Source organism: Phaseolus vulgaris, chromosome 1 (genome assembly GCF_000499845.2).
Source record: "Phaseolus vulgaris cultivar G19833 chromosome 1, P. vulgaris v2.0, whole genome shotgun sequence".
In the NCBI taxonomy this organism is placed as follows: Eukaryota; Viridiplantae; Streptophyta; class Magnoliopsida; order Fabales; family Fabaceae; genus Phaseolus; species Phaseolus vulgaris.
Window position 1 is genome coordinate 12,465,688 of NC_023759.2, and position 12,168 is coordinate 12,477,855.

The 12,168-nt window shown below is 38.2% G+C and overlaps 1 protein-coding gene across 1 annotated transcript; it reads right to left on the reverse strand.

Moving 5' to 3' along the window:
* Positions 1-9,087: 9,087 nt before the first annotated feature.
* On the reverse strand, positions 9,088-10,905 carry LOC137815534 (uncharacterized). The gene is made up of 2 exons (XM_068618651.1): positions 10,807-10,905; positions 9,088-9,966 (listed from the first exon to the last, which is right to left on the reverse strand). Exons 1-2 carry the CDS (start codon positions 10,903-10,905, stop codon positions 9,088-9,090), a joined length of 978 nt encoding a protein of 325 aa, XP_068474752.1.
* Positions 10,906-12,168: the final 1,263 nt, after the last annotated feature.

The following is a 12,168-nucleotide window of genomic DNA, read 5'->3' on the forward strand; positions in this document are numbered from 1 at the left end:
ACCAGCACACAACCACGCAGAAAACTTCGAAAACTTCCAAGAACTCACGCTGTGGATGGGAGCAAGTTTTACACGGCCCCACGGTGGGCGCCTGATGATCCTGCCTGTTGACCGGAACGCTGGAAACTGCCTCGTCAAAGGATCGACGTGCGCACCGCTTCGAACCTCCGTTCCTCTTCGAGATCCACCTCAAGAACCTGCGGCCGATCGCACTCCAACGCTCAAGTCAGTGACGGTATCACCAAATACTAAGAGAACAAGAACCGTGCAAATCCTCTCTCACAGTCAGCTCTACAACTCGCAAGCGTAAAGAGTATAAACTGAACGTGCGTACCTCAGAAAGTTTGTTGAGAACTCTTATATACCTGGCTGTTTTCTCTCTCCTGGCAGTTACAGACCTGGACACGTGGCTCGCATCCAGTCGTACACGTGCCATCATCTGGAGCCTCCTTGACTTGGCGCTGCTTCTACTCTCATTTTGGCTAAGTTACTTATGCATGGTACTGCCCAGTGCATAGCTAACTTGGGAGTGCGATCTCTACTGGAACTGGCGAGTTAGGGTGTCCTCATACACCTTCCCAGTGGTCTCGCCGGCCGCCTTCATAATCTGCTTCTCCTTCATCTTTGGCGATGTGCTTGCTCTGGCGATCTCCGATGATTAGGTCGCCTGAAACTACATCTGGCGACTTCATCTTTAACCTGGTGATCGCCGATTCTGGTAAGCTGGAGATCGGATCACGCCAATTTAACAACTGGCGACTACACGAGCCCCCGACTTCCTTCCCTCTTGCCAACCTGGCGCCTTGCCAACACGCCTATACTGTAGCAGGGTGCCACGTCATCACTCCCGACCACCAGGGCGGTACACTTTACTTTAAGAAAGATGAGGAAAGCTAATGAAGGTAGTTTTCCAGGTAAGAGAGGTGAGTCACAATGGACTACTTAAATACCAAGTCTTTGCCTTAGCCAAAAACTATCCCTCAAGATCTTCACACAAATCTTTCTTTAGGTAAATTACTTAAAACACAATGAGGATGTAGAAATCAAATTTTATGCAACAAAAACAATGCAAGCTACCTAACAACTAAAACAATTTATCAAAGCTTTAAACAAGGCTAAGCAAAAGCAATCAAGCGAAACTAAGCAAAACAATTGGCGTAATGAAAACAATTAACAAAAGTTAAACTAGAAAGCTTAAACTAGTCATTCCTAGGTGAGGCTTCTTAGACACTTTGAGCTTTCGAAGACACACTCACCGTCTAATTGCGTGATTAAGCTACTTATTAACAAGAGTAAATTGCAAAGAAATTAAGTTGCACAAGTTAAAGTGCACTCCCATGACTTGTTGTTGCTCTTCTTGGTTGTGCCCTTCAAGGTGTATGGTGTAGTTTGGTATTGTGTTTGTTGTTATCCCTTGCCTTGATCCTCTTTGATTCAAGGAATTAAATTCTTCAATACAGTACCTATTAAGTAAAGCTAGACTCTCCTCAAGTCAAATCCCACTCAACAAGCACCAATTGATATTTATCCACCAACAAATTTAGAGGTCAAGAAAAGAAAGCAAGAAACAATTAAAATTTTAAAACAGCACCACTGCAATTGGATTTAATAATGTGACACAACTATAAGGAGTTCAGAATGAATTGGACAAGCAAATAAAAATAGGCACTCAAATCATGGATGGCACACAAAAGGAACCTAAAGATTGGCACTAGAATTGATTTGAAAAACCAAAACAGCACCACTGAAAATATTGTGGTCCAGAAAGCGTGACTTAAAATGATTTATGTTGAGCTTGCTATTTTGTATTTGTTTCTAAAAATTTAAACACAATCAACTCAGTTTCTTAACAAACTATTGGCGTTGGTTTCACTCCAATCACATGCGCCAATTAATTATGATAATTTTTCCAAAAACAGTGTCCAATTACCGCCAAGTGTAGCGCCAGAATGCACACTTCTTTTGTATGATTTATTTTTTTTTTCTATTTTATTTTTTCAACTGATTCTGTGCTAACACCTCAAACTATTGAAATCCAGAGGCTCATATTTTTCTTATGATTTATTTAATTTTCATAAAACAAAACAGCTAAAACAGATTTGTGAAAACAGAGGATTCTGAAATCTGGAATCAAAACAAAAAAATATACTTCAAAAACACAATGGAATTAATGTGATGGAATTTGTGTGGATCTAGCACACAAATATGAACTCAAACTAAAAAGAAAAATGCACCAAAGGATCAAATCAAAACAGAATTCAGATTAAGCACTCAAATCAAAACAAGAAACAAAAAATTCAAGAAAAGTACTACTAAGATTTGTTGACAAATTTTGGAATCACATGACTTGACAAAACTTATAGATTCAAAAAATAAAATGACTCAAACATATTAATATGAACCGAATAGAATTTCAATCAAGACTCAAACAACCTAAAAAATAAAAAATAACAACACAATGTACCAAGAATCCTACACAAAATTGAAATAAGATGCTCAAGAACAATTTGAACAAAAACTACCGATTGAAATGCATAGAATAGCATTCAAATAATATTAAAAACGTAGAAACAGCAAGACAAGATGAACACAAGATGAACAACATGAAAATAAGAAGAACTCAAGCAGAAAAATGAAAAGAGATACTTATCTCTTGAAGACCATAGCTCATGATACCAAATGATGGCATTGAGCGCTTCTCTTTTGTGGTTTTTGGGTGGTTTGCGGAAGCTTACTGGTTTGTTGATGGATCAAGGCCCTCCTAGGAGGTGTGGCTGCCTTGGAGGTGCATGAGAGTAGGGAAATTGAGGGAGGTTCGGCCAGCCCCCTTTGGTAGGTGAAGGATTGAAGATGACCTAAATCTTAGGCAAGGGAGTAAAGTATGCCTCAAGTTTGGCAGCATAACAATACTCAATTTAATCTTGAAATTACATGAGGTAGGCTCCTCCTTTTATAGCCTAAGGAGGACCGTAAATAGCAAAGTAAATGAGTAGCAAATGTAACCTAAATGAAATGCAAATGAGAAGCACATGGAGGCACATGGAGCTCATGGCACATGGGAGCACATGGCCTCCTAACCTTCACATGGCCGATCCTAGATTAGTGGTAGGTTCTAGAAAACCGTAGCTAATCTAGGTTAATCCTTTCTTAATCCTAATTTGCAGAATTTAAACAAAGGTTCACAATGCTATGCTATTTGCACCATAAATAAAACTAGGCTACACTTGATGGGCCTTCTCTGAACATATATAAATATGTCTCCCTTCTATCCGTAGCTTGATCGAAATCTTCTTCCACTCTCTTGGACATGGACCTTGTGATTGGTCCTAGACGCTCTTGCCCTTGTCCTAGACGCTCTTGCCTTGGTCCTAGACGCTCTTGTCCTTGTCCTAGACGCTCTTGTGGTTGCCTTTCATGGAAGGTTGTGTTTGGCCCTCTTCCATCAGTTATTTTGTTCCATTGGTTGTCAATGACCAGATCCAACAGTTGAACTCAGACGGAACCTTTCCTTCTTCCAGTTCTACACCCCCATCTAATTCTCCAAATTCTAGCAGCACTTGCTTGTACAATGTTAACTACAAAATCAGCATGAATCTACTACCTAATGCCAGGTTAGGTGCATAGAAGTCTATGTTAAACACAACAACAAATGTAACTGAGGTTGTTAATGTTTCAGCCGAGGGAATTTATGATGCTGAAGCTGGAAGCTTATGTATGGTAGGTTGCAGAAATCTTGGCACAAACACTATAAAAAAAATCACTTTTAGTGACCACCAAATTTTGTCACTAAAAGTACTATAATTGGTCGCTAGACATATATGCGACCGAATCGACCACCAAATAAAGATGGAAGCAAAAACCCTAGTCGCAAAGCATCTAGCGACCGAATTATAAAGTGGTCGCAAATTTGCGACTAAAATTTCGGTGGCTAACTCGGTCGCAGACAATTTAGTCACCAAAATTTAGGAACCAAATTAGCAACCACCATTTTCGATGGCTAAATCGATTGCAGAAAATTTGGTCACAAAAATTCAGAACCAAATTAGAGACCACTATTTTCGATGACTAAATCAGTGGTTGAAATAGAAGGTGATAACGACCACCTTTTTCGGTCACTAATGATTAAAATATTTTTGTTAATTACAGTGACCAATTCTCTTTCGATCGCTAAACAAGAACTTTGTAGATATAGTCACCAAATCAGTTTCGGTGGATATTTTTATATATATTATTAATACCTATTTAAAATACATTACTATCTTTCTTTTGAATTTTAACTTTTAGTTCTTAAAGGAATTAGGTTATTGAATTTAAAATTATATTTACAAAGTAAACCTATGGTTTTTACTTTACATTAATTTCAATTATCCATAAAACTTAGGGTTAAACTAAAATGATATAGATTATACTTGAAGAGAGACTGAGGTAGAAGAATGTAGACAAAAATATTTAAATATATACATGATGATTAATTATTAATTAATTGGTAAACAACTTTGATGTTAATGTTTTGTATGAATAAAATATTCCTTTTATTCTTCATTGTAACTCTCTTATTTTTTTTATTTTTTAGCTTTTCTTTGTTATGTTCTTGGTTAAGTTAAAAAAAAAATTGAAACAGTTTATTTCGGCACATTGAAATATTCAATTGTAACATATTTAAAAACTAAACTAACCATTTTATATATCTTGCTAGAAACAAAATACAAATCATTTGTTTTCGGTGAAATTTATTATAGTTAAAAACAAATTCTTAGTGTAAAAGAAAATAAATATTCATATATGTAAAAAAAACTTATTTAGACTAACAATCTGAAATATTTTCAATTTTGAATGTTACATTTTTATAAATAAAGCACAAATACATTAAGTAAACTTATGCAGTTATTTTACTTTCAACCATTAAACTTAATATAACAACGTATTTTATATATATAAATTATCAAGTCATTGATTACTCATATAACATATATAAGTCATTGATTTACTTCACTTTAGAAATATAAAACTTTAATAAAAATATTAAGTAAAGCATAAATTAAAGAAATAAAACTTAAAACCGTACACTATGCATATTCTTCAATCTACTTCTCAAGTTTCTCAAAATGATGCATGTAGGTGCACACCTAGTGAGTGAATGAAACTAACCTTTCCTCATTATTTTATTTATATAACCCATCCTTCTTTTCCACTTTTTGGCATACATTTGATTCCATCTAAATAAATAATTAATTAAATAAGTAAGAAAGTAACCTCACCCGTCAGTTTTCCTAACCTTGTGTTCTGCATATATCCCTATTTCCGAATTCATTCACGTTAGGCCAATTTTTTTTTTTTTAATCAGCAATAAATTAATAGAATAAAAAGAGACACTTAAGGGGTGTCTCAACCCTTATACATAAAACCTTCATAGTTTAAACAAACCCTAAACAAACAGCAATACAAAGCAGAGTTAAGGGAGCACTTAACACTAGAAAACATAAACTATAAAGGCTTCCCAAACCACAAGAATTTGATTAGCACATACACCAGCAGAAAACGGACTGTTAGAATATGAGAAAAGAGACCCCCTCCCATCCCTTTACAACATGACAAAGCCATCTACATCTTAATTAGGACCAAAAAAACCCACGGTAGTCCCAGTCACTATTGTAGGCAATACCCAGGTTTTCTTACATCATAACTACTGCGCATTGGTGATGACCTTCAGAAGCAATGTTGGCCATTTGAATTGCATCTGTAACACCTCAAGACACCTGTGATGCTTGAGGTTGTTTTGGCCAAAGCAAACACGATCCAGATACACACATACCTCCTTCATCCTAAATCTATTTCCTGAATATCTCAACTTCATTTATCCCCGCCGAACAGCATGCCGAAAACCAAATGGACTTAGGCTTCAACTTCCTTGGATCGTCGCACCTTCCATCAGAGTGACTTGATAACCATGAAACAAACATGCTTAGCACATCCTAACAGCACCCATTAACAGGTCACCCAAACCAGCACAGCATACAAAACTTAGCCCCTAACAGGGTCACCCAACCTATCATAGCACATCCTAACAGCACCCACCAAAGCTTCATGTCCTGACAGCTATCATCCCCTACCTCAACCAAACGTCAACCGCACCTCTGCTCATCCCGCCCACAGATGATACAGCTGGGATAGCCAGTTGCATAAATCAAGCTTTAAGCCACACCCGAACTCCACACTGGTAAGAAATCTGCATACCAGCAGCCAAAACCTGCACACCTGTCCAGACACAAAGACGCCAACAAGAAAACCAAAGACTGACAGTCCCTACTTAGAAGCCTGGGTAGTATACCGAGCACCCTCCCCTTACAACCGTTACCTCTAGCTAGAACCAGGACATCCAGAGACCACACAGAACCTTCACAATTCCACTTTTCATCCATATTGAACACCAGACACCAAAACTCAGTACACCCCCTGTTCCCACCTACATTGACTTCAGCTAACATCTGAATAGGGACGACTTCATTGAACAGATCCCCTCTCATGCGTGCCTACCTCAGATATCAGTATACAAGCTCTTGCCCTCCAATTAGCAGCTTTGCATGCACACACCAGGATTGAGAACCCAATCCGAAAAAGCATAGGTGAAGGAGTTTGTCCCAAACTTCAGCTTGAGCCACACTGAGAGTTGGGCTAGGTGAACAATCTCTTCTACATCAGTTGTCCCCTGCTTGAACACCACCAAATTTCTTTGGTCCCACATACTTCTAACAATAGCAACCCAAACACCCTTCCATATCTGATTCTGTTTGACACTCAAATGGGGCAGATAGAAACTCTCAAAGTGTGTTGAAATATCCTTATGCTGCACAAATGTAATGCCAAACCATCTGAAACAGAGTATCCATACCTTCTGCGCATAGGCACATTCTATAAAGAAGTGTTGTGTTGTTTCTTGTGTTTCTTTGCAGAACACACACAGAGAAGAACTTACAGCCAATCCTCTCCGAATCAGATTGTCATAGGTTGGAAGTCTCTCGATCAGGATTCTCCAAGTTGTATACAACGCTTTAGGGACAGCTATAGCTTGCCAGAGTGAAGGGAAGATGTCCTGCACTTCATTATTTGCTAAACTGCACAATATAGAGTAGGCAGACTTCACAAAAAACTCACCATCTTGTTCTCCATTCCACATCAAAACATCATTTCTATCTTTGCGAGGGGTCTTTCTCATAATAAGGCTATGCAACTCTTCCTCCATCGCACTTTCCCACGTGAACCTGAACCTTCTCCACCTTAGCCTCCAACTCCACCCATTATCCTCCCAAACACCCATTTCTCCCAGCACCTTACCTTGGTCCAACGAAACCGAATACAGCCTAGGAAACAGCACTTTGAGCTTAAGGTTCTCCACCCAAACATCTTCCCAGAACCTGACCTTATCCCCTGCTCCAACATTCCAACCAATCGATTTGTGGAACCATCCTGTCCCCTCCCCCTCACCAGTAGCCCTAGATAGGTCTTTCCACCACCAAGAGTAGTAGTTATTAGACACTTCATGTCCTACTCCCTCCCTATCATACTTAGAAACTAGGATCTCCTTCCATTTCCCTTTTTCCTCAATCAACATCCTCCATTTCCATTTTGCTAGTAAAGCACAGTTAAACGTTCTAATATCCTTGACTCCTAAACCCCCTTCCTCCTTTGGCTTGCACACAGTGTCCCAGCTGACCCACGAAATACGCTTATTTTCCGCCCCCCATGCCCATACAAACCTCCTCTGAATACTTGCAATCGTCTTGCATACTGACACTGGCGCTTTAAATAAGGACAAATAGAACAAAGGAACAGATGTTAGGACCGATTTAACCAAGCAGACTCTACTTGCTAGTGACAAGCATTTCCCCTTCCAGGCACTAAGTCTAGCTTTAACTTTATCCACCACTAGCTCCCAAAATTGCGTTCTCCTAGGATTCCCACCTACTTTTAAGCCCAAGTACTTGAAGGGAACCTGCATTAAACCACAAATGAGACTTCTAGCGTAGGTTTCTAACGAGCTCATACCAACCTTGATACCTGCCAACTTAGATTTATGGAAGTTGACTTTGAGACCAGATGCCAGCTCAAACATCCTAAGAATTGCCTTAATGGTAAAGACATTAGAGAAAGAGTCTTCACACATAAAGAGTGTGTCGTCCGCAAACTGCAGCATGCTACACTCTATCTCATTTCTCCCCACTTTCACTTCTCTTAAAAGGTTTTCCTTAGACGCAGAGCGTACTAGGCCCGCCAAACCTTCCGCCACAACAAGAAATAGGAACGAAGCCATGGGATCTCCTTGCCACAGACCCCTAGTCGGTCTAAACTCCTCTGTCGGACAACCATTGACCAGAACAGATATTGTTGCTGATTCTAAGCAGCCTTGCACCCACTTAATCCATCTCTCAAGAAACCCCAATCTATTTAACTTATCCAACAGGAAACTCCACCTGACCGAGTCATATGCCTTTTCGAAATCCACCTTCAAGAACACACCCCTCCTCCGCCTTCTTCGTACATCTTCAATCACCTCATTAGCCACCAGAACACTCTCTAGTAGCCCCCTACCTTGCATGAAAGCGGATTGGTTTTCGTCAATGACCATTGGTAGAACAATTTTGATCTGATTCGACATGATCTTAGTTATAATCTTATACATGGCTCCCACAAGAGAAATAGGTCTGTACTGATCAATTGTGGTTGGATCCTTTACCTTTGGGACTAGAGCAATAAAGGACGCATTACACCCCTTCGGAAGGATCCCTGTCTCATGAAAACTATGAACTGCTCCCATAACATCTTCCTTTAGGGTCTCCCAGTTGGCTTTAATGAAGTTAAAATTAAAACCATCTGGACCCGGGCTCTTAGTCCCCTCACAATTCCACACTGCCTCCCTGACTTCCTCCTTGGAGAACACCTCAATCATCCTCAAGCTTACCTCTTCAGGGAGAGATTTGAATTCCACAGCTCCAAGCCTCACTCCTAGATCAGGAGTAGCCTTAAATCTCTCCTCAAACACTCGCTTTACTTCCCTTCATACTGCCTCCAGTTCTTCACACCATTGATTATTTAACTCAACTTTTTAACTTCATTCTTGATTCTTCTCCATCTGATAGTAGTGTGGTAGAATTTAGAGTTAGAGTCCCCATATTTGAACCAGTTCGACCTGGCTTTTTGTCTATAGAGGGATTCCATCTTTTTCTCTACCAATTTTTGCTGGCTTACAAGTTCCAATCTTCTCAACTTTTCACCCTCCACCAAGTCAGATACGCCATCCTTGACATCAAGAACCTCAATCTCCTTCAAAATCCTGCGCTTTTCGTCCTCAAGATTCCCAAACACACTCTTATTCCACTCTTTGAGATCCAACTTTAAAAGTTTGAGTTTCTCTTTAACTTTGGTTATATTGTCGCCCTGCACCTCATAAGATCCCCATTTACCCCTCACCAAATCCTTAAACCCGGGCTCTAGAAGCCATGCATCAATAGATTTGAAAGGTTTTAGGCCCCAATCTTTACTCCATGATTTCACCACTATTGCACAATGATCCGAAACTTCCCTTGTTTGTATGTATTGCTTGCTCATAGGCCACACTTGGAGCCACTCTTCAGATACCATAATTCTATCTAGCCTACTTTTTGCGGATCCATTTGCCTTAAACCAAGTGTACTTCTTACCCACTAAAGGCAAATCCTCCATAGAATTGCTTCCAATGAAATCATTAAAGTCCCTGATTTCCTTTTTGTTGTTTGCATTTCGTCTAATGCCTTTCCTTTCCGCAGCGCATCTGACTGCATTAAAATCACCACAACAGCACCACACCTTATCCTGGTGGATACTTCTAATAACAGACACATCCTCCCATAAAGCCACCTTTTCACTCGGATTACAGGCAGCATAGACGTTAATTATGATACAAGAACCACGTTTAGCCAAAATGAATATTAACTTTTAAAACAAAGACATCATGAGAGGCAAACTAACACCAGCTCGACTTATTCCCTATCTATACCAAACATGAAATAAATTCCCCAAACCCAACAATCTTATAACCGAACAAAATTATACTATGAGTAAATTAAATGTTATATTAAATATATTTTTTAAAATGATAATTAAAAATCACTAATTATGGAATGTAAAAAATGGTTATTGTTAAATTACCTATATATTAAATGCTCACGTGCACAGATCCTCACCTAACAGTTTGTTCCAATTAATTTACACTTCTGAGTGTGAGTATGGATTGGAAGAAATAGTAGTCATCTAAAATCCTTTTATTTCTACTTTCCTGCCTTACATCTGTGTATTAATCTAATCCCTAAAAGATTCCAAAATGAGAAACTCTCAGCAGTTTTTTTTTTCCTCAGATATTCTGCTTCATATTATTCAGTTTTCAACATCAAGTGCAACAAAATCCACCATTGAAGCATGCAAGGAGTCAGTTTCAAATTGTCAGCTAAAATCATAATTGTATCAAGTTTATGAACTTCCTATACTATTCAACAAATCAATTGAATTGTCAATTCCAACCAGTATTATAGGAAAATTAAAAGTGAAATTTGCACCAAATAACTAATGATTTTCACACTATAATCAAAGGCTTGAAAAAAAACAACAAACACCAGCTGCTGTAGGTTTCTAAAAACTACAACATTCAACAATGAACCAATTCACCGATTCAAATACTAAAATTTGCACCGAAATTAGTATTCTATTTCAACAGCCCAAGATTGAATCAATTATGCAGCGAACCAGCACTCAGATGCAAATACACTAATTACAAACAAGATTAGATGTGCACAAATCCCTTTCCTTCGTCACAAGCATTGAAAACAACACCACCGTACTCGCTTCCACCACCTCTCCAACCTTCAACCTCACCATTAAAACACGCAACGCAACAAGAAAAATCTATTTGGTTTCAAAACAAAAAAAAAATGTGAAAACACAAAATTTGTTTTATATATAATCTTCAGTTACAATATAAATGCATAAATCGTATCAAAAGGCATAAATCACATACTAACCTAGACAATCACAAAGACAGAGTTGAAGGCAATGCAAAGCAACACCGTCGAAGATCGTTGTGTCGTGCGCCTAGTTGTTCATTCTCATTCTCTTTCTAGTAACATTTTTTTTAAGAAGAATGAAGAAAAGTGGAAAAATGAAGAATGAGATAAGCGAGAAGCGAGAAGCTGAAACAATGGCAACTAAATATAACAAGAGAGAAAATGAAAAAAATGAAGAATGAGAGAAGCGGGAGGAAACAAAAGAGGGGGAAAATTTGGATTTTTTTCTTTTAATTTTAATTATAAAAAATAAATGTTATTATTATTATTATTAAAATAAACAATTACATTTAGCGACCAAAAGAAATTTGGTGGCTAAAAAATAAACGTATTTGGTGGGTGATTCGGTGGCAAAAATAAATAATTATATTTAGCGACCAAAAGAAAATCGGTGACTAAAAAATAAATATATTTAGTGGCTAAACAATTATATTTAGCAACCGAAATAAAATCGGTGGCTAAAAAATAAACATATTTGGTCGCTAATTTAGTCGCAGATATATTTTTCCCAATTTATTCAAAACAGCCACAACTTTAGCGACCAATGATTTTGTCACTCTCATGTTCGGTCGCTGATTTGGTCGCAAAACTAACTATCATCATTAACAATTCATTCGGTCGCAGATTCGACACTAAGAATATTCGGTGACTATTTCGATCACAAATTGCGACCACATATTTTCAGTCGCTGAATTCGGTGACTAAATTGTTATTTTCTTGTAGTGAAAGAACGAAATACCATAAAAAAACTTCTCTGGATTGTGAGATTATAGTCAAGTTTCAGTTCCCTCCACTTGATACAAACAAAAATGGAGATTACATTAAAGGAAGTATAGTAAGCACACGAGAAAATTCAGATCCTCTCTACTTCAAACAGTTGGATGTGAATTCAGCTGCATTTTACACCGCCGAAGCATCACGAACCTTAAAAAAAGTAGATGTGGAGGTCATAATGATTCTAGTTTGCACCACACTAGCATGTGTTGTTGTGGGTTTGCAACTCTACCATGTGAAAAGAAATCCTGATATGGTTTCCTTAATCTCCTTTGTCATGTTATTGATTCTTACTTTGGGAAAT